The sequence below is a fragment of the Anolis carolinensis genome, chromosome 4, assembly GCF_035594765.1.
Source record: "Anolis carolinensis isolate JA03-04 chromosome 4, rAnoCar3.1.pri, whole genome shotgun sequence".
Classification (NCBI taxonomy): domain Eukaryota; kingdom Metazoa; phylum Chordata; class Lepidosauria; order Squamata; family Dactyloidae; genus Anolis; species Anolis carolinensis.
The window spans coordinates 98,011,846-98,034,871 of record NC_085844.1 but is presented as its reverse complement, the minus strand read 5'-3'; the positions used below and the strand labels follow the sequence as shown (position 1 = coordinate 98,034,871).

The 23,026-nt window shown below is 39.9% G+C and overlaps 1 protein-coding gene across 1 annotated transcript in view; it reads right to left on the bottom strand.

The window, feature by feature from the left end:
• Window positions 1-23,026, bottom strand: part of ankrd33b (ankyrin repeat domain 33B) — a 76,919-nt gene that overhangs the window by 7,779 nt on the left and 46,114 nt on the right. Inside the window, exon 3 of the mRNA XM_003219818.4 lies at window positions 8,372-8,512. Coding sequence (XP_003219866.2) covers window positions 8,372-8,512 — 141 coding nt within the window. The remainder of the gene's footprint in view (window positions 1-8,371; window positions 8,513-23,026) is intronic.

The window sequence follows — 23,026 nt, the reverse complement described above, 5'->3', positions numbered from 1 at the left end:
CACTGGTTTCTGCCAGAGTCTTTGAAGTTCAATCTTGAGGTCCTGATAGCGGCTGAGTTTTTCCTGTTGTTTTTCATCAATGCAACTGTCACCTGGGATGGCAACATCAATGATCCAAACCTTTTTCTTTTCCACAACTGTGATGTCTGGTGTGTTGTGTTCCAGAACTTTGTCAGTCTGGATTCGGAAGTCCCACGGTATCTTTGCATGTTCATTTTCCAATATTTTTGCAGGTTTGTGATCCCACCATTTCTTTTCTGCTGGAAGGTGGTACTTGAGGCATAAGTTCCAATGAATCATTTGGGCCACATAGTTGTGCCTCTGTTTGTAGTCTGTCTGTGCAATTTTCTTACAGCAGCTGAGGAGATGATCAATGGTCTCATCGGTTTCCTTGCACAGTCTGCATTTTGGGTCATCAGCTGATTTTTCGATCTTGGCCTTGATTGCATTTGTTCTGATGGCTTGCTCCTGGGCTGCAAGGATCAGGCCTTCTGTCTCCTTCTTCAGGGTCCCATTCGTGAGCCAGAGCCAGGTCTTATTATTATTATTATTATTATTATTATTATTATTATTATTATTATTATTATTGTAGCCTCTGACTTGTAGGCATTTTGAAACTTTATCACTTCTTCCCAGTTGGTCATCCTCATTGTCTTTCATGATCTTTATTGCTCCTCTGTGATGTTGACTCCATTAAATATAACTTAACACAACACATGATGAACTCTTTGTTTACCCAGAGGGGAGACGACATTCCTTAGCTGTTGGAAACTAGGCAAGTGGGTTTATATATCTGTGTAATGCCCAGGGTACAAGAAAGAACTCTTATCTGCTTGAAGCAAGTGTGAATGTTGCAACTGGCCAGCTTGATTAGCACTGAATAAATAGCCTTGTAGCTTCAAAGCCTGGCTACTTCTTGCTGGGGGAATCCTTTGTTGGGAAGGCTGAGCGAAGGAAGATAGACGCTTTTGAACTCTGGTGCTGGAGGAAAATCCTGAGGGTGCCTTGGACCGCAAGAAGATCCAACCAGTCCATCATCCAAAAAATAATGTCCGGCTACTCACTGGAGGGAAGGATATTAGAGGCAAAGTTGAAGTATTTTGCCCACATCATGAGAAAACAGGAAAGCTTGGAAAAGATCATGATGCTGGGGAAAATGGAAGGAAAAAGGAAGAGAGGCCGACCAAGGGCGAGATGGATGGACGGTATCCTTGAAGTGACTGCCTTGACCTTGAAGGAACTGGGGGCAGTGATGGCCAACAGGGAGCTCTGGCATGGACTGGTCCATGAGGTCACAAAGAGTCCGAAACAACTATGCGACTGAGCATCAGCAGAAGGGCATGTAGATGAAAAATGTCATAACAGAGGTCAGAAGGTATGTGAATGAAGGATGTTCATCACAAAATAGTCAATGAATAAATCTATAAAGGTTTCTGAACACAGATACATAACCAAATATTTGATGGTATAGTAAACCCTATTTTTCTAGTGGGTCAAAATGTGCCATCTGTGTTCTCTGTCAGAAAATCTATCTGGGATACAGGAGTTGCTTTAAATACTTATCAGCTACTGCTGTGACTCCTTTCAAGCCAATTCCACATGATCATGAAGAAGGTTGGATATTTTGCCACCTGGTCATACATGAATATTCAAGTCCCCCTTTCAAGTGCATGCAATTCTGTTTTGTATTCCAAATGGCATCAGTTCTGCAAGCCACCATTTAAGAAACATGCCTATTCCAACCTAGATCTAATTTTCCTAAGAGAAATTTAATGTCACAAATACAGTTGATTTTTTTTTCAAAATAAATACTATAAGTAGGTCTACCAGTTGTGGAGTGTTATTGTTTTATGAAATTAATACAGCTACACATCTTGCCAAATTATCTATATTATATAATTTAGATATCTCAGCAAATATCAATGATCCATTTTACTTATATTTTTTTAAAAAATCAGTTTGGCAGCATGGCAGTTCCATTAAAGTCTACTGAGTTGTGCTGGCAAGCATGACAATATGCCCCTTTAAACTTGGTTTGCAAAAGCAAGGAAATGACACATGTAATCCAACAAGAATAAGAGGATTTCCTAGTAGCTGGGTCAGACAAGATTCCCAGTACAGAAAGGAGTAAAAAATGAACATGGTTTTCATATTCTGTTATATCTTGTACTTCCTCTTGTCAGGTCATCTTTATTTGAAATCTGTTGTGAGCTGGTTAAAAGATGGTTTTTCTTTGGATTATGGTAATGACTGATTATGTACAGGGTAACATAAAAAGAGTTTTTGAAAATCTGCCACCTGGGAATACCTGTGCAATTGTCTTTTGAGTCTCTGAAACTGTACAATGCAGAGGTATATCTCAGTTAATACAGAAACTTTGGAACTGGTGTAGAAATAACATGGAAAGAATAGGGATAGGTTCTTATACCACATGAAATGAGAGGAGTTCCACATGTTCCAGCAAAGTATCAATATTATCATTATTATTATCTAAACCATGCTTTATTTCTCTTGAAGGGGACTCAAAGCGGCTATGAACGTGTAAAATGAAATGGCTCATTTTCTGAGCCAGTTATTGACCTGTACTATTTTCTGGCCCTTGTAGAGCCGTGTCCTACAATGGGGAGGAGGGATGAAAAGATCACATGTACATTATACAGTTTTAACTTTGTTCCTAGAGCTCGAAAATCATTTGTGATCCTTTGAAAAGTATGCCTGACACTGCCTGACATGCACAAGAAGTGGAAAAGGGGAGAAATCACCAAAGAATATATATATATATATATATATATATATATATATATATATATATATATATATATATATCAATCAAACATATAGCCAAGTCCTGTAGGGAAAAGGTTCGCAAGGCTAAAGCGCAAAATGAGCTCAGGCTTGCCAGGGACATTAAAAACAACAAAAAAGGCTTTTTTGCCTACGTTGGTAGAAAAAGGAAGAACAAGGAGGCAATAGGGCCTCTGCAAGGAGAAGATGTGGTGATGGTGACAAGGGAAAGGGAAAAGGCAGAACTACTTAATGCCTTTTTTGCCTCAGTCTTCTCACAAAAAGAAAGCCATCTTCAACCTCAGCAACATGGAATGGACGAAGGATTAGGGGAAATCTATCCCCAAATAGGGAAACAAGTTGTCCAGGAACACCTGGCTGCTCTTAATGAATTCAAGTCCCCAGGGCCAGATCAGCTACATCCAAGAGTATTGAAGGAACTAGCTGAGGTTATTTCAGAACCACTAGCAATTATCTTCGAGAGTTCTTGGAGAACAGGAGAAGTCCCAGCAGATTGAAGGAGGGCGAATGTGGTCCCTATCTTCAAGAAGGGAAAAAAGAACAACCCACACAATTACCGTCCGGTCAGCCTCACGTCGATACCAGGCAAGATCCTGGAAAAGATCATTAAGGAAGTGGTCTGCGAACATCTAGAAACAAATGCAGCCATTGCTAATAGCCAACACGGATTTACCAAAAACAAGTCATGCCAGACTAATCTGATCTCTTTTTTTCGATAGAGTTATGAGTTGGGTTGATGCAGGGAACGCTGTGGATGCAGCCTACCTGGATTTCAGTAAGGCCTTTGACAAAGTCCCCCATGACCTTCTGGCAAACAAACTAGTAAAATGTGGGCTAGACAAAACTACAGTTTGGTGGATCTGTAATTGGCTAAGCGAACAAACCCTAAGGGTGCTCACCAATGTGTCGTCTTCATCTTGGAAAGAAGTCACGAGTGGAGTGCCGCAGGGTTCCGTCCTGGGCCCGGTTCTGTTCAACATCTTTATTAACAACTTAGACGAAGGGTTAGAAGGCACGATCATCAAGTTTGCAGATGACACCAAACTGGGAGGGATAGCTAACACTCCAGAAGACAGGAGCAGAATTCAAAACGATCTTGACAGACTAGAGAGATGGGCCAAAACTAACAAAATGAAGTTCAACAGGGACAAATGCAAGATACTTCACTTCGGCAGAAAAAATGAAATGCAAAGATACAGAATGGGGGGTGCCTGGCTCGACAGCAGTACGTGTGAAAAAGATCTTCGTGAGTCCTCGTGGACAACAGGTTGAATATGAGCCTACAATGTGATGTGACTGCTAAAAAAGCCAATGGGATTCTGGCCTGCATAAATAGGGGTATAGCATCTAGATCCAGAGAAGTCATGCTCCCCCTCTATTCTGCCTTGGTCAGACCACACCTGGAATACTGTGTCCAATTCTGGGCACCGCAATTGAAGGGAGATGTTGAAAAGCTGGAAAGCGTCCAGAGGAGGGCGACTAAAATGATCAAGGGTCTGGAGAACAAGCCCTATGAGGAGCGGCTGAAAGAACTGGGCATGTTTAGCCTGCAGAAGAGAAGGCTGAGAGGAGACATGATAGCCATGTGAGGGGAAGTCATAGGGAGGAGGGAGCAAGCTTGTTTTCTGCTGCCCTGCAGACTAGGACGCGGAACAATGGCTTCAAACGACAGGAAAGGAGATTCCACCTGAACATCAGGAAAAACTTCCTCACTGAGAGCTGTTCGTCAGTGGAACTCTCTCCCCCGACTGTGGTGGAGGCTCCTTCTTTGGAGGCTTTTAAGCAGAGGCTGGATGGCCATCTGTCGGGGGTGCTTTGAATGCGATTTCCTACTTCTTGGCAGGGGGTTGGACTGGATGGCCCATGAGGTCTCTTCCAACTCTACTATTCTATGATTCTATGAAACAACGTATTTTATACTTGTTTTCAAAAAGCGTATACTTTGTCTGACTAAAAGAAAACATCTAACCTTCTACAACAATTTGAAAATGTCTTCCAAAATCTTTTCAGGGAAGATTTTTTCTTTCTTTCCCCAGTTTCTCCTTTTATTATTTCAAAGACTCTATAAAAAGCAGTTGTAAAAGAAGCGTCTTTGTCAGAACCTTTGTTAACTTTTACTCTGTATATGTTATACTTTTAATGATATAACAACGCTATCGCACGCTAGTCATACTTCCTGACTGGGACCTTCAGGCTCTTGAATAAGAGCCTATATTTCTAGCTCACTGCATGAATTACAGTACTGTGAAATCTGCTAAAGCAATGAGTAATCACTAGGATTTCCAATGGGTTATTGGTTACTTTCACATCTTTCAAAATAGGACCAGAAGAGCTTAGTCCTGTTTCTTCCGAACCTTTCAACAATAAATCCCTGTTTCATCCTCTTTAGTACACTAGAAGCTTCATTATTCCTAGCAATTGCTGAGCATCTGCTAATCCATGAATTATTTCTAAATATAATTTCAGGTCAGTAACTCTCATCTTCACAGCTTCCTGAGAATGAGAAGCAGCAATGATCTGTCTCGCTTTGCCATTAGCCCATGTTCCCTGGTGACCTGAAATACACTGAAAATGCTCTGCCTACAGAAACTCTTGAAATCACTAGGAAGAAATTTACATCATAAAAAGAGCCCTAACAAGGGAAAAGAATGTATATCTTTTAACCCACCATTTAAAAAAAATTGTTTGCAAATCTGTCCAGTCATGAACTGATGCAATGACTGTGTATAAAAACAAATTCCTGCTTTGAATCATATGTTCTGAATCCTTGAGACAAAGCAACACAATCCTCCCATCCTGGCGCTGGCGCTGCTTTGGGTCTTTCCAATTCCATTAGCATCCCTTTAGCATTTTCATGATCTCTTTTATGTTATATTTGGCTCCTGAACCTTTTATTGCAATGTATTCCCTAGTCATATTATATATGTGTCTGTTTAATTTTCAAGGGAAGTGGCACTATCAGTCTGGATGTTGGCTGCAGTGCTTCCTCTCATATCAGGACCTTGGACAGCTGGCCTTTTCTATACAGTATGTGCCCTCTGATTTGGAAAAAAAAAACATTTTAATAACTATTAAACACACATTCAGTGGACAACAAGGGCTAAGATTCAAGGAACAGCTCTCTGCCTGCCAAGTCAAGGCTTCTTCCCTTTTTCCTCTCCATGTTGATAAGACTTTCCTGGAGAAAGCAAATGATGGTAAAGAGCACAGGTAATGCTTCTTCCCCTCGGGGAGAACCACAACAATGGGGCTGAGAGGCTACATATGGCCTACAGCTGTGGTTGTCAACTTTCCTAATGCTGTGACCCCTTAATACAATTCCTCATTTTGTGGTGACCTCCTACCATAAAATTATTTCCATTGCTATTTTATAACTGTAATTTTGCTACTGTTGTGAATCACAGTGTAAATATCTGATCTGCAGGATTTATTTTCATTCACTGGACCAAATTTGGCACAAATACCTGTTACGCCCAAATTTGAATACTGGTGGGGATTAATTTTCTCATTTGGGAGTAGTAGTTGCTGGGATTTATAGTTCACCTACAGTCAAAGAACATATTGAAATCCACCAACGATAGAATTGAACCAATCTTGGCACATAGAACTCCCATGACCAACAGAAAATACTGGAAGTGGTTGGTGGGCATTGACCTTGAATTTTAGAGTTGTAGTTCACCTATATCTAGAGAGTACTGTGAACTCAAAACTGATGGATCTGGACCAAACTTGGCACAAATCCTCAATATGCCCAAATGTGAACACTGGTGAGGTTTGAGGAAAATAGACCTTGACAATTGGGAGTTGTAGTTAAAATCAAATGGGCCAGGCTGTGGCGCAGGCTGGTAAACAGCTGCTGCAATAAATCACTCTGACCATGAAGTCATAAGTTTGAGGCCAGCCCGTGGCGGGGTGAGCACCCGTCAATTAAAAATAAAATATAGCCCCTGCTCGTTGCTGACCTAGCAACCCGAAAGATAGTTGCATCTATCAAGTAGGAAATAAGGTACCACTTATAAAAAGTGGGGAGGCAAGTTTAACTAATTTACAACGTTGGAATGAGGAAGTGAAGAAGTGCCATCAGAGTGGATGATGAAGCAGCTGCTCCCCCCTGTGGCCAGAATCGAACATCCCCTCAGGAGAAGGTTAAATTGCCTCTGCGTCTGTCTGTCTGTTGTCTCTGTCTCGATGTGTTTATGGGCATTGAATGTTTGCCCTATATGTACATAATGTGATCTGCCCTGAGTCCCCTTCAGGGTGAGAAGGGCGGAATATAAATACTGTAAATAAATAAATAATAAAAAGCTTTCTGAACCCCACCAATGATAAAATTGGGCCAAACTTCCCACACAGAACCCCATGACCAACAGAAAATACTGGAGGGATTTGGGAGGAATTGACAGTGATTTAGGGAAGACGTAGTTCACCTAGATCTGGAGAGAACTGTGAACCCAAAGAACAATGGATCTGGACCAAATTTAGCACAAATTTTGGAGGATAAGCCGTCTGTTTCCAAAAAGATTGAGGACAGGCAGAGAGATCTTCAGCCTTCTCTGCTAAAGGGGTTCCTAAGACCATGAGAAATATGTGTTTTCCGATGGTCTTTGGTGAGCCCTCTGACACTTCCTCGTGACCTCCAAGTTGAGAAACATTGGCCTACAGGATGCCTTTTCCCCACTTCTGTTCTAGGTATTGCAGCCTGTAAGCATGTAAGGGCACTTTCCAACCTAAAAAGTAGCAGAACTAAGTATGACATAATAAACTGTTAGACTGTCATACCTATAATAATGTTAATTATTTAAATTTTGTTAATGAAACTCACATTTATTTATTTATTTACAGCATTTATATTCCGCCCTTCTCACCCCGAAGGGGACTCAGGGCGGATCACATTACACACATAGGCAAACATTCAATGCCTTTTAACATAGAACAAAGACAAGACAAACATAGGCTCCGAGCGGGCCTCGAACTCATGACCTCCTGGTCAGAGTGATTCATTGCAGTGATTCATTGCAGCTGCTCTCCAGCCTGCGCCACAGCCCGAGCCCAAAATCCAAAATCCTGGACATTCCAAAATCCAGCGTAGGAATTTACTTAGAAATGGTAAATTAAAAATGGAATGCTACTTGCTTGTTGTTTTGAGTAATGAGAGGCAATTTCAAACACATTTACTTGTGATTTTAAATTTGTGTTTTAAGTCATTTGGAAGAAAGGTATAAATATCACTTCAAAAGCAATGCATTAGTACCACAACACTAATGAATTGTGATGCACATAGAAATGAACACTGAATTAGTTTTCTCAGAAACAACAGCCACGTTAACATGATAGGATTTTTGGTAATGTTTGCAAGCTCTGAAATTCAGTGGTAGAAAACACAGTAAACAACAATGGTTTCTCTCTCTCTCTCTCTCTCTCTCTCTCTCTCTCTCTCTCTCTCTCTCTCCCATCTAGACCAACAGCAAGCACACCAAACAGTAAGAAGTATAAACTCTTCAGTGTGAATTAGTCTTTCCTGTGCTTCAGTGAGAATAAGGATAATGAAGTGAAGAACCTCCTTTACCTGCCAACATTAAGGCTCTGACGCATTCGCTACGGCCTTGCATTGCTGACTTCATGAGTGCCGTAAATCCAAAGACATTCCTTTTTTCAATATCAAGGCCAGGATAATAGTTGAGCAAATGCTGTGTAATGGTAATATGTCCTAAAAATACAACACAAATGTATATTAGTTTCAAAGCAATTGAATATTCAGGTGTTTTATTTGCTGGGATTTTCAAACTGACTTCCTGAAACCAAGGACACATTATTGCACTGGCAGTAATTTAGTTGGTTTCATGATAAACTAAAGTAATATTGTAAATTATCTCAGTGCTTTTATTTTTAAGATGGGTGGTGTTTTAAAATGTTGAATGACATCAGTTTCAGGACTGAACCCTAAGGAATTTCATTAGAAGAAAAACCACTGCTGAATATTATTTGGGTTTGGTCCATCCATAGGTCAAAAATTCAACAAACAGCAATATTGTCTAGCTCACATTTTCCCACCTTGTATGCAAGAAAATTGTCAGAGCCCTGCAAAAGTCACATTATACTACACCCACAGGGATATCCTGATCTACCAGGCTTGCAACTCTACTAAAGAAAGAGAAAAGATTAGTATGACTTGTTTTCCAAGAAACCCATGATGAATTTTAGTAATCACAATATTTCTCTCCAGCAGCTGTTAAATAAATCCATCTGTGGTACTTTTGCCGAACAGGCTCGTCAGTAATGGCATGGCTTCTTTCTCCTTCCAATTTGGACCTCTACTGTTCTCCAAGAATTCCCAAAAGGCTATTGATAGAAGCAAACTAGTCCAATGTGGGCTAGGCAATACTACTATTAGGTGGAGCTGTAATTGGTTAAGTGATCAAATCCAAAGGGTGCTTGCCAATGGTTCCACTTCATCGTTGAAAGAAGTAACCAGTGGAGTGCCGCAGGATTCAGTCCTGGGCCCAGTACTGTTCAACATCTTTATTAATGACTTGGATGAAGATTTTGAGGGCATACTGATCAAGTTTACAAATGACACCTAATTAGGATCGATAGGTAATACTCCAGAGGACAGGATCAGAATTCAAAATGACCTTAACAGATTAGAGATATGGGCCAAAACTAAGAAAATGAATTTCAACAAGGACAAATGTAATATACTACACTTAAGCAGAAAAAGTGAAATGCAAAGATACAGAATGTGTGATGCCTGATATATTGGAAATAACTGTACCCAGTCTCTGGGCACATATTCCTTTGGAAATAAATGGCAATCATAACTTTATTGAAAAGGAAAAATGATGTCATATCTGTTTGGCAAATGTGAATCTCCATGAACATGTGTAGACCACCTTTTGAAAACCACTAGTCAAGAAAAGCATGACCTTGTTAGAAGCCAACCATTTGAACAAGTGATATTCATAAGCATTCATGTAATGGTACATAGGTAACTCAGCTATTAAATTAAAGAACCATGTCTTTGAACTGCCAAGGACAAAGACATGCCACTACAAAATATATATATTTTTAGCAGAGGATGGTTGTTTCATTGAAGTTAATATTGAGGTTGTAATTGTTATTGCCCAAAAGATATACACTTCCTTTAAACCTCTTAGTTCAAAATATGCACTCAGAGATACAAAACAAAGTCTTATTTGAAAAATAATGTATCTTGTTTACTTACAAACATCTTGTATTAATTCACCATAAAGGCACATTTCTTATTAAAGTTCAATTATAGATAGGATGTAGTTCTCTGCGTGTTGAGTACACAGGGTATCATTTTTAATCAACAGTCCATAGTCTTTAGGAATAGTTGTACTCACTGAAGTCCATAAGTCATACTTCTCTACTGAAGTCCAAACAACAACATGCATCCACCTCCACTGAGGTGTAAAGCAGACACACATCCACCTCCACTGAGGTGTTAAGCAGACACAGAACACAAAATGGAATCCTGAGTCTGAACATGCTGAGTACAATCCCATGTCTATAACCCCTCTCATACCAAAGAGGTACAGTCAAACTGGTAAATCAACATACACATAGAATACAGGTTAGCAAATATATACATTAGCAAATAAATAGTGAAAGGCTTGGGAGGTTGCTATTTCCAACATGACAATAGTCCATGTGAGAAAGATCTTGGGAGTCTTCGTAGACAATAAGTTGAACATGAGCCAACAATGTGATACAGCAGCTAAAAAAGCCAATCGGATTTTGGGCTGCATCAAAAGGAGTAGTTTCTAGATCGAGGGAAGTCATTGTGCCCTTCTATTCTGTTTTGGTTAGAACTCACCTGGAATAATGTGTCCAATTCTGGGCACCACAGTTTAAAAGATATTAACAAGCTGGAAGGTGTCCAGAGAGGGGCAACTAAAATGATCAAAGTTCTGGAGACCTTGAATCCCTATGAGGAGTTATCTTAAAGAACTTTATATTTTGTTTGCAGAAGAGAAGGTTGAGAGGAGACATGATAGCCATCTATATATATAAAAGAGTGATGGTATCACGGCGACCCACAAAACAACAAAACTACAGGCCCCCCAACCTCAAAATTTGACAACACAACCCATCATCCACGCCTCTAGGTTGATACAACAAAAAGAAAAGAAAAATAAAGTCCTAATTAGAGAGAGAGGAATAATTGCTTTTATCCAATTGCTGCCAGTTAGAAGGCTAAGCTCCTCCAACTTGGTCTCCTAGCAACCCAATAAAAAATAATAAAAAAACACAAAAAAATGATACAATAAAATACTATAATAACAGAAAATAACTAAAAATAATACAAGAAAATAATAAAATATAATAAATAAAAATATAACTTACAATAAAATTAATAAAAAATGCAAATAATGTCAAATAAAAATTACACAACATTTTTTAACCAATACCACCACCACTTTGCCACAGCAACGCGTGGCCAGGCACAGCTAGTGTATAAATATGTGAAAGGATGTCATAAGGAAGAGGGCGCAGGCTTGTTTTCTGCTACCCTTGAAATTAGGACTAAGAGCAATGGGTCCAAATTACAGGAAAGGAGATTCCACCTGAACATTAGGAGGAACTTTCTAACCGTACGAGCTATTCAACAGTGGAACTCTCTGCCTCTGAGTGTGGTCAGGGGCGGTTCAGCAGGTAGGCAAAGTATGTGGTTGCTGAAGGTGCCATCCTCTAGAGGGCACAGTTGAGGCGCCTCCAGGAAGTGGAAGAGGGCTCAGCTCTCTCTCTCTGCCATGAGGAGGGAGGAGGAGGGAAAGAGCGACAGGGAGGAGGGAGAGGAGGAGGGAAAGAGCAACGGGGATCGTTCCAGGGCCTGCAAGCAGGGCCTGCCTGCCTTCCTGCAGTCACAGGTCAGCCCAGCCAGGAGTGGCTGCAGCAGGAGTTGCAGAGCCGCGAGCCCTAGTTCCTTCAGTTCAAGGTACTGTAGAGCCCTCCTCAGAGTGCCTTTTTTCCTCCTCCCTCGCCCTGGCTGCTCTGGCTCCACTCAGCACCCTCCCAGGCTCCCACAAAACTCCCACTGTCTCCCACAAAACCTCCTAAACCTGGCTCTAAGCATTACAAAAATTAAAACCAGGACACTAAATAAAGAATAACAATTTGAAAACAGGTGAATTGCAGACAGGAAACCATCAGGGCCAGCTAACTCCTCCCAACAAAGTATTCCACCAGGCAGGAATCAGCCAGGGTTCAAAGCTACAAGACAAGTCCACAACAGTCCCATACAATCGATTCCACTATCACACAGAATAAAACCATTATTCCTAATATTTAGGTGCTTCATTTCCTAGTTTAAGATTAGATTAGGTCATTGTGCCTTTAAGCCATTCCTAACTTACAGCAATCCAATCACAGGGGTTGCTTGGCAAGACTTGTTCAAAGAGAGGATGCTGCTTTCATCTGAGGCTGAGTGAGTGTGACTTACCCAATGTACTTACTTACTTATTTACAATGTCACCTAATTGGCTTCCATAGCACAGCAAAGAATTTGAACCCAGGTCTCAAGAGCCATCGTTCAATGCTCAAACCACTACACTGCTGTCTTAGGTTTGACAATGGCCACTTCTACACTGCCATATAAAATCCAGATCATCTGCTTTGAACTGGATTATATGGCAGTGTAGACTCATACAATCCAGTTCAAAGCAGATAATGTGGATTATCTGCTTTGGTAATCTTATATGGGAGTGTAGAAGGCCTCTTCCACACAGCTGTATAAAATCCACATTGAAGTGGATTATATGGCAGTGTGGACTCAGATAATCCAGTTCAAAACCGATATTGTGGATTATATGCCTTGATATTCTGGGTTATACAGCTGGGTAGAAGAGTAGGCAAGGATTAAAATCACTGCATTGCAGCCAAGGCTAGCAGAGCATGGGTCACTTAAAACCAACAGACAGGTTTGTAGCAAGACTTATCATTAAACATACCTGATCATTAAACTGCATGACTTTTCTCTACACAGCATCTGCAAAAACCAGTTTATCCATCCCTTTGACATAGAGCTCTGCCTCTTCTTTCTCTCTCTCCCTCTTTGGGGACATCTACACTGTAGGATTAATGTAGTTTGACCCCATTTTAACTGCCGTGGCTCAATGCTGTGGAATCAAGGGAGCTGTGGTTTGATGAGATCCCAGCACTCTTTGGGCAGAAAATAATAATAATAATAATAATAATAATAATAATAATAATAATAATAATAATAATGTGTTGTCAAAGGCTTTCATGGCCAGAATCACTGGGTTGCTGCGAGTTTTCCGAGCTGTATGGCCATGTTCCAGAAGCATTTTCTCCTGACGTTTCGCCCACATCTATAGCAGGCATCCTCAGAGATTGAAGTCTGTTGGAGACTGGGGAAGAACCTACAGCTCGAAAAACCTACAGCAATCCAAAAAATACACTGCTTTCTCAAAATGTTAATTCTCTCTCTCCCCCCCCCCCCAATAGTGTTTGTTTATTTGTATTGACTCTTGTTTTAATTTTAATTTAAAGTTTTAATTTGTATTTATTTTACTCTTGGTAACTGTGGGTTATATGTACATCTTAGGACCTAAGTACCCTAAAAATACCAACTCCCATCTGATTTTGGGAGCTAAGCAGAATCAGCTATAGTTAGTGCAGTAGAGTCTTGCTTATCCAACCTTCACTTATCCAATGTTCTGGATTATCCAACGCAATCGGCCTCCCACCCAGATCCACAGCTATTTCTTTAGGCAGCAAGGACTGAAGCTTTTACAGATTTAACTTACGACAGTGTTCTTACTGCAAGTTTATTTTATGCAATTCTATCTTTATTTGCAGTCAATTTGTTAGTAGCCAATGTTTTTGTAGTCAATGTTTTCAATACTTTCAATGTTTGGTACTAAACTCATAAATATAGTAATTCCTCCATAACATTGCCATGCATTGAACTGCTTTTTCTGTCGATGTGTTGGTGCTTAATTTGTAAAATCATAATGTAATTTGATGTTTAATAGGCTTTTCCTTAATCCCTCATTATCCAACATTTTCGTTTATTCAACGCTTTTATTTTTCAGTGATTGGTGGGGGGGGGTCAACATTCTGTTCGCTTACACTTAAAAATTACCTAGGGCCGGCCCTGAGTGTGGTAGAAGCTCCTTCCTTGGAAACTTTTAAACCAAGGCTGGATGGCCATCTGTCAGAGATACTTTGTGCTTTCCTGCATGGCAGAGGGGTGGACTAGATGGCCCATGTGGTCTTTTCCAGCTCTATTATTCTATGATTCTATGATATTACCTCTGCAGTAATAGTCTTGATTCCAGTTTCACTTGGCCTGGAGAATGAAATTAATGAACAGTGCATCTACACAGGTGCGGTTGGCAGGGACTAGAGACAGGGCTTTTTCGGTGGTGGCAACTCCTTGCCAAGGGAGATTACGGAAGCCCCCTCACTCATGTCTTTTAGGAAGCAGCTGAAGACCGGGCTGTGGGACCAAGCTTTTTCCCATCCTAAGATATGAGTTGATATGACCTGATGGATTTTGTGAATTAATATTAAGTCAAACACAGACTGGCTCTGACTTTGGCTCTGTTGTAATGGTCACATGGTTTTAATTGCTTTAATTTGATTTGGATACCGGCTTTTGATTGTGTTTTATGTTTGGTTTTACTACATGTTGTATTATTTGTGGCATTTAATTCTGCCATTGTGTAAGACCGCTCTGGGTCCCCCTGGGAGAGAAGAGCGGTGCATAAAATAAATAAATAAATAAATAAATGCACTGTAGAATTAATGCATTTTGACACCATTTCATCTCTATAACGATGCTACAGAATTGTGGGAGTTATAGTTTAACAAGGTCTTTAGCTTTTCTTTCAGAGTGCTGATGCCTCACCAAACCGCAACTCCCATGATTCCATAGCCATGAGCTACGACAATTAAAGTGGTGTCAAACAGCATTAATTCTATAGTGTAGATGCACCCTTAGAGTGGCTAGGCATTCCTGCATGTTTACCTGTTCTCGGCTCCAATCCACTTCCTGCATAATTTATTCTGTTTTTATCAACTTGTGCGCTGATTTCCTTTTGGGGGAAGATGGATGCAATGTAGGTACTAAAGAATTTTGCTATCTCTTGATGCCCTCTCTATGGCTGCCCTTCTGTACAGAGTTTACTTTTGTAGTGGCTACTTTTAAAAATGGTTTAAGAAGCACTTTGTGAACGGGAAAGCGACAGGATAGAACGTGAACTGAAATGACCAAATAAGTAAATAAAGGGATGTCATATATTTATTTTTAGAAAGAGTTTCTTCCCAGCACATCAAACATAATCTCCAACAGAAGCTTGGTTTGCCTCATTTTTGTTCAATTTGGTAAGCCACCATGATTGAGATATACATACTGATGAAAATCCATCACATGCTAAAGTTACTGGCGTTAGGAGGCTAACAGTCTGCAGACCAATTAAACCATCAAGCCCTTGTAATTGGACTGATAGAACAAGACAAACATCTACTGCCATTATTACTCATTCAAAACATTTTTCTCACTTGTCATTTGTTGTATGATAGCTTGATGGTTTGTATTATAATATCGTCTGTCAGCTAGCTACAAGAGCAGCAACTTAATTACTGTAAGCAGTGGGGAAAAATGTTCTCCTGTCTTATTTTGCAGTCCAGTTAAATACTCCTCAAAGCATATCAAGTCGCTTAAATTTTATCCAGGAATGTTTATGAAGAAGTTTCGCATGAGCAATCAAACAAAATCTGTAACAGAACAGCTGGTGCGGCTTTAATGATCAGTTGCTTCGTGGCATCCTAACACATTTTCTGAGCAATGGGGTTTTGCATGTTTTATCTGTTAAGCAGAATTAATTATGCTCAATTTATTGTGCCCTTTGCTTGCCTCTATCCTTCCACAAAACATCTCCCCTTGAATAGTGAGCAATATCCCACATTCGAGATAATTGTTGGTGAACAATATCACAAAAGAAAAAGAAAACAACAGAGACTTGTCACACTTTAAGAGAATCCACAAAAACATAAGCAAGAATAACATTTGCTGTTCTTCAAGATGCTACAAGAGTATTTGTTGTTGTTATGACTTCAGTGGATTAATTTAGTTACCTTGGAAAAAAGGAAAAGAAAATGCATACTTGTGATTCCTTCCTACTGCCATCGGCTTTCATGTTGAATATTGCTCTCATTCCCACTCTTGGTTTGCCTCTTTCATTTGGTACGAGAACAGAAAACCCAAGCCAGCCCGACCTAACTGCCAAAAACAGGCCTTTAGAGCAAAGGGAAAGTGAGGATTGCTCTGCTCTGTCTTAACATTTATTTATTTATTAATTATTTACTTGTATGCTGCTTTTCTCACCTTGGATGGGAGTCTCAAAGCAATTTCCAAACATATTATGACAAAATTCAATGCCTACACAACAATAATAAAATACAACTATCAATTGAATCATAAAAACGCAATAACATTAACATTAAAACAGAGTTAAAAACATATTAATTTAAACATTAAAATCACATAATCCAAAAATCAAAGTCCAGGGCCGTTTCAATGTAAATCACTATTGTACGTAGTCTCTGCTCATTCCTTTTATTGCTTATTGCCCAAAGGCCTGGTTCTATAGCCACGTTTCAGAATTCCTGAAATCAAAGTCATGCAAGAAAAAGTAAATTTTTCAAATATAGCATCTTTTGCTATTAGCGAGCTTAATTTTTGCAGATTTGATTAAAGCACAAATTTAGCTAATGTATCTTCTCTAGGGACCTCTTCACACAGGCTATTTTTTGGTGGTAGGGGCGGGTTTTTAGCAGTTTTGCCATGGAGCTCACCAGCTCTTATCAAACCCCGGAGAAGTAGTTCTGTGGTGGTGTTGAACTCTAGCACTGAAACATCTTTTCACCCAGCACCACACCAGAGTCCAGTAGTATTATCTAAAATGTTTATTAAAGAAAGCATGTAAAAAGAAAAAAGGGGCATTTCCAAAGGGGTCTGTAGAATAGAAAATACAAAATAGCAGTAATCCAAAAATGACAAAGTACATAAAGTCAAGGGAACCAAAATCCACAGCAGTACTTCAAACATAAATCCATAAACCACAAAACAGGAACTTTTTCCAAGGCAAACCATCCAAGGAACAAAGGTATGAACCAGCACAGGAAACTTGAATCATGAGCTTGAGAGCAGAGACCATCCTTTTAGCAATATTGTCTCTGCTGAGGCCCAAACCACCTAAGCTCATCCAGGTGCCCATGAGATCATACCGAACACCACAGGCCTTCAAGTCTTATCTCGGATTCTCTGAGAATATCTCATTTGTCTATTTTTCACTCTTTGCTTTCTCAGACCTAATCTAGTTTCCGAAGCAAACTCCCCACTGGCCCAAGGCCGTTTTACGAGGGAACTGCAACTTTCACTTTCTATTGCCTGGGAACAGTTACAGGAATCCAAAACCTTGGCCTGCAATTATCTTTGATCACACCCAGACACCTCACTTTGAAACCCATCAATCCCCTCATCCTCTGAAACATTAGAAAAACCCTCTACCACTTGCTGAGCTACAACAGGAGGCTCCGTGGTAAAACTGCCAAAAAAAAAAAAAATCTGCCACCACCAAAAAATAGCTGGAGGCAAAAGGCAAGAAGCATCCCGTCTTTCCAATGGAATTTACTCATTGAGCCGGCTGCTTGATACTTACTCCCCCCACCCCCTTGTGATGAAGTATGGGAAAAACCAGGATGTACGGGGCATGGGGCGAAAGTTCCCAATGCCCCCTGAGCGGGTGCTGCCTCAAGCACCACAATACATGGCAATTCTTGGCAATTCCAGCATCATGTGTGAGGAGGTCCTAGAACTCTCTGTGTCCTCCAGAGTAAGTCTTAGAGACAGTACCTTTCTAGAAATCTCTGTCTTTCTGCACAATTCTATGGTTTAATCTGGTTGACCACAGAATCACCTTGGAGAACTTAGAGTTTCATAGAAAGGTGTTCTCTCAAATAAAGAAATAATGAGTTTTTCATTCATGGTTTTTCCACATGTACGGGGGTTGCCTCCCCCCCTCCCCCCAATCTCCATGAAACTGGAGGAACCTACTGTATTAATAATATCACAATCAGTAGCAGCCCCCAAGAAGTTGTTTAACTACAGTTTTTAGCATACTCCACCACTGACTATGTTGGTTAGGGTTGCTGGAAGCTGCAGTTCAACAATATTTTGGAGCATCGTCATAAGTCCTCCATTCCTGATCAATGAGAGAACTGATGCTCTTGTAATGAAGAGATGTATGGCATCAATGGAGGCTGTAAGGAGTAGGCCAAACTTCTTCTGTGCTACTGCACAGAGGAAGTTTGGCCTACTCCTTACAGCCTCCATTGATGCCATAAATCTCTTCATTACAAGAGTATCAGTAGATCATCAGTAGATCAGGACTAGACATGCCCTGCACAAGCTATTTCCAGCAACCTTCTTGTAAAGGCTCAGAGTGCCTTTGCCTTTGCCCTTTGGTTGCTGCCTGGTAGTGACCTCTTTGCCTCTGATTTTCCCAGTGAAGCACCTCAATGGCCGCAGCTGCTTCTGCCTCTAGAGTCTTCTCTTATTACAAAAGCCATTTCATTGACAACGAGAAAGAGCTTTACACCATAGCAATCCAACAGCCTGGAGATTGAATGAACTCTTGACCTGTATCAAGTGTCCTTATCTTCATCAGTACAGTCTGAAAGGCACATAGGGGGCAACCCATTACATTATATTGCTGCAAACCATGAAACGAGTGCCATGAGCCAATCTGAAACTCAAATGCTGCTTTGTGAATTAACTTACTTAATGACACGCGAGAATGGGCAATATTATGTGTGGGACCAATGTGAAATTGCCTCCAGATTTTACCAAGCACATTCACCTGGCTTCAGTTCAAATCAATGCAAAAATAGTAGGCCTGCTCAAATCAAAGGTTATAAGACATTTGGGTTCACAAATCTGTCTTTTGATTTGTACTCCACATGCTGGACATGGCTCTACCAAAATAACAATAGCACTATGTTATTTCAAACAAGGGGGTATGACAAGAGCATATGCATACCCCTGAAAACTAATTATATGGCCAAGATCATGTGATGCTTTGGCAAGTCTCTGGGTATATTTTTCATTCCTATGTATGCTTGCCACTTCATAAAGTGCTAGTTTACAACAGAATGCTGACTATACATTTTTACAAATTTGTATACTACAAATATAAGCTCCAGCAATTTAAGGAACAGAGCACTTGGGATTTTGTAGGCCTATTTTAGAGTGACTTGAAAGTTATTAAAAGAACCAGGAGAGAGCCACAAGGTTTTATAAATAAACAAAAATGTGCATAGATTAACTCAGCACGATGACAAGAGTGTTGCACCCCAGCCAGAGTACACCTTGCACTCAACACCAACCAGGAATCCAAAAGCAGTAGTAAAACAGTTTATTGAGAAAAACACATATAATAGGGAAAATTATCATAGGAAATAAGAAAGGCAAAATCCAATAGGTAATGGGAAAAAGTAGTCAACCAGTAATAAGCCAAACCAAACTGGAAATAGGAAAAAGCATATCAAAGGGAATAATCCAGACAGTCTGAACTTGTTCTATAAAACAAGATAAGGAAAAATCAGAATCAAAACATGAGTATGAATCCAGGAAAACAAGAATCAAAACATGAACATGAATCCAAAACCAAGACTATAGAAACTTCTGAAAAACATGAATCCAAACTCCCAAGATCTTAGACTAAAACATGAACTGGAAACAAGACTCGAGATCCTCACTGTTGCCTGATCTGAATTTAAAGGAAACAATTCTCTGATTTAAGGTCTGAAAGTCATGAAGTCATGTCTGTGGCCTTGACTTCCTTGCCTGTGAGATTTCTCATGAATTCTCTGTGACCTCCTTAATTTCCTTGCTTCTTTTCTAAGATGAAGTCTTAAGATTCCTGTTAAACGCAGGTGTATTTTCAGGTGAACTTTCTCACCCATCCAACTCCTTATCTGGGGTTGCTATGAGACAACTAGGTGAAAAGTCTCTGCCAGCCGCTGCATCTCCCTCTCTGCTGGACTCTGAGGCAGTTTCACTTTCAAGCCCATTCTCAGAGTCAGGATCGAAATTCCCCTCATTTTCCCCATTGAAAAACCCATCCACTCTCCCAGGCTCTGGAATACCAAACCCCGCATTGTCTGTAGCTTTAAACAACTCCTCCTCCGTACATGAGGCAGGGCATTGTGGGCAAGCATACATATGCTGAGTTGTTTGTTCAGCTCCACAGTCACACAAGGTGGAGGATTCCTCCAGGTAGTGCCACCTTGCCAAGTTGTCTTTTGATCTGCCCACTCCACTTCTGAGTCTGTTCAGGGACTTCCAAGTTGCCCATTCTTGGTTTGCCCCTGGAGAAAGACCCTCATGGGGGGCCATCCAGTTAGAATTGCCAGGTTTAGCTGCCCAGAGGGACACCCTTGCTGTTGCTGGAGGAACATCAAGAGGAGTGGTGGTTCTCATGAAGCCCTTCCTTGATTTGAGTCTGGTGGGAGGAGGGTGATAGCCATGCAGTGGGTGGCTTTCACAATGTTCGACCTTTTTTCTCTCACCGTTAGCAGCAACTTCCCGTCGCACGTCAGGAGGGGCAATGCCAGCTAACTTGTAGAGTTTATCAACAGGTGTAGGTTTAAGGCATCCCGTGATGATTCTGCATGTTTCATTCAGTGCTATGTCCACCTGCTTTGCATGGGCAGACTTGTGCCAAACAGGACAGGCATACTCTGCAGTTGAGAAAGACAAGGCCAGGGCTGATGTTCTTACTATTTGTGGGTCTTCACCCCATGCGCTGCCAGTCAGTTTCCGCAGGATGTTATTGCGTGCTGCTACTTTGTGCTTGGTGTTTATGCAGTGTTTCCTATATGTTAGTGTTCGGTCTAAAGTGACACCAAGGTATTTAGGATGGAAACAGTGTTCGAGCTCTTGGCCTTCCCAAGTAACTTTCAGTTTCCTGTTGGCTTCGTGGTTACGTAGGTGGAAAGCACACACTTGTGTCTTGGCAGGGTTAGGCTTCAGGTGGTTCTCTTTGTAGTAGCTGGAGAGATCTTTCAAGGCATTGGTGAGTTGCTTTTCAACTGTTTCAAAATCTTTTCAACTGTTTCAAAATCAGTTGTGTTGACCATGCAGCAAAATACAACAAAATCCCAAATATACAAAAGAGCGATACCTTTACTGGCCAACCAATAAAAACACAGAAAATACATCATGTAAGCTTTCAAAGTATCACTGGAAAGATGTTAAAAACCATACTACAGAAGAAAGGCGATAATATATATATGTATGTGTGTGTGTATGTATGTGTGTGTGTGTATATATATATATATATACACACACACACACACACACACACACATACATACACACACACAATATAATTTACAATAATATATAATAATTATAACATATTGTATATACATATAATATTCATAATATTATATTGTAATACAAAATAATACTAATAATACAATATAATAATATTAATTATATATTATATTTTACATGTAATATTACTAATAATATTACAATATACTGATAAAATACAATATAGTAATTTATTACCAGTATTGTACTACGCTAATATAATATTGTATGTAAATTTAATTTGTAAGCCGCTCTGAGTCCCCTTCGGGGTGAGAAGGGTGGCATATAAATGTAGCAAATAAATAAATAAATAAATGTTGGAGTCTCAAGCCTATATGTTGTCTTAGATCAGTGGTTCTCAACTTGTGGGTTTCCAGGTGTTTTGGCCTACAACTCCCAGAAATCCCAGCCAGTTTACCAGCTGTTAGGATTTCTGGGAGTTGAAAGCCAAAACATTTGGGCACCCAAAGATTGAGAATCACTGTCTTAGATATTATTTCTGTTGTCAGTTAAAATGGTTTAGATAAGTATTAATGCAGGTGGAAGCTACTCTCCTCCTTGGTCATATGGGGACATGGAACAAAAGGCAATTCAAATCAGGTACTAACATTTCATCTGCATTATCACAAAAAAGCAACTTCTCTTGAGACCCAGGCTGTCCCTGTGCTGTGTGACGTCAATTGCTCCTTTCTTAGGCAGAGAAAATAATTTCTCAAGACCTGAGAGAAAACTGTATTTTGAAAAAGTCTGATAAAGGCATATTGAACTTACAACACTGTATTATATATAATACTATAATTTGTTGTAAATCAACCTGTACATGTATACATGCACAAACACACAGGCTTTTGGGTTTATTGATCGAGCTTTCCCTTCTTTTTGTTTTCCAGACTTTCCTCAACTCAAGACATACTAGCTTTTTGTCCTTAGTCATTTATTTTTGCCTCCTTTTTGCCTGGTTGCATCCTCTTATCATGTTCGTATGTTTTTCAGCTACAGGTGTCCTAGTCTTCATCTGTGAAATGCAAAAGGGCATTTGGTTCCACTTTAACTGCCATGGCTGCATACAGTGGAAGTCTAGAATTTGTAGTTCAATAGGGCACTAAAACTCTGTTGCAGATAATTCTAAATATTTCACAAAACTCAAAATCTCCCGATTCCATAGGACAAGCCCCTGGCAATATCAAAGAGTTACATTTGTCTATAGTATGAAAGAGATCTAAGTTATCTATATGAAAAAAATTATCAGAAATGTTCATTTATGCCCAATAAATACTAAGTAATTTCAAAACCACGCATGTCAACAATATAATCAGAATAGTTTTGAGAACTGCAAGTAATCTCTGCCAAATTATTAAACTAGTTTAGTGCTGTGCATCACACACCAAGACCATTTTTAAATAAAAAGGTAATATGTATGAAAGCATATTTAACAGAGAAAACAATAGAGAAAATCAAGACATGAACAGTTATTCTGTCTGCTCATTCAAAACAGCAACGTTATCTTCTCTACTAGGGTTGGAAACCATTTTTAATAGATCACATTAACAATTTTAAATTATTCAGAGGGCCAAAACCAAGAACATACACACACGTTTGCATAAGTATGCACAAGCCTCAATGTCACATAAAGCACTGAAGATCTTATCAAACCAGAAGGTTACAGATGTGATCCTTCCCTCTCTTTTGCATATATAGGCACATCCATGTTCCCACCAGAACTGTAAGCTAATTATGTAAAAGTATATATATCTGGTTATATTATATAGCACTTTGAACCTTTCTCTTAAA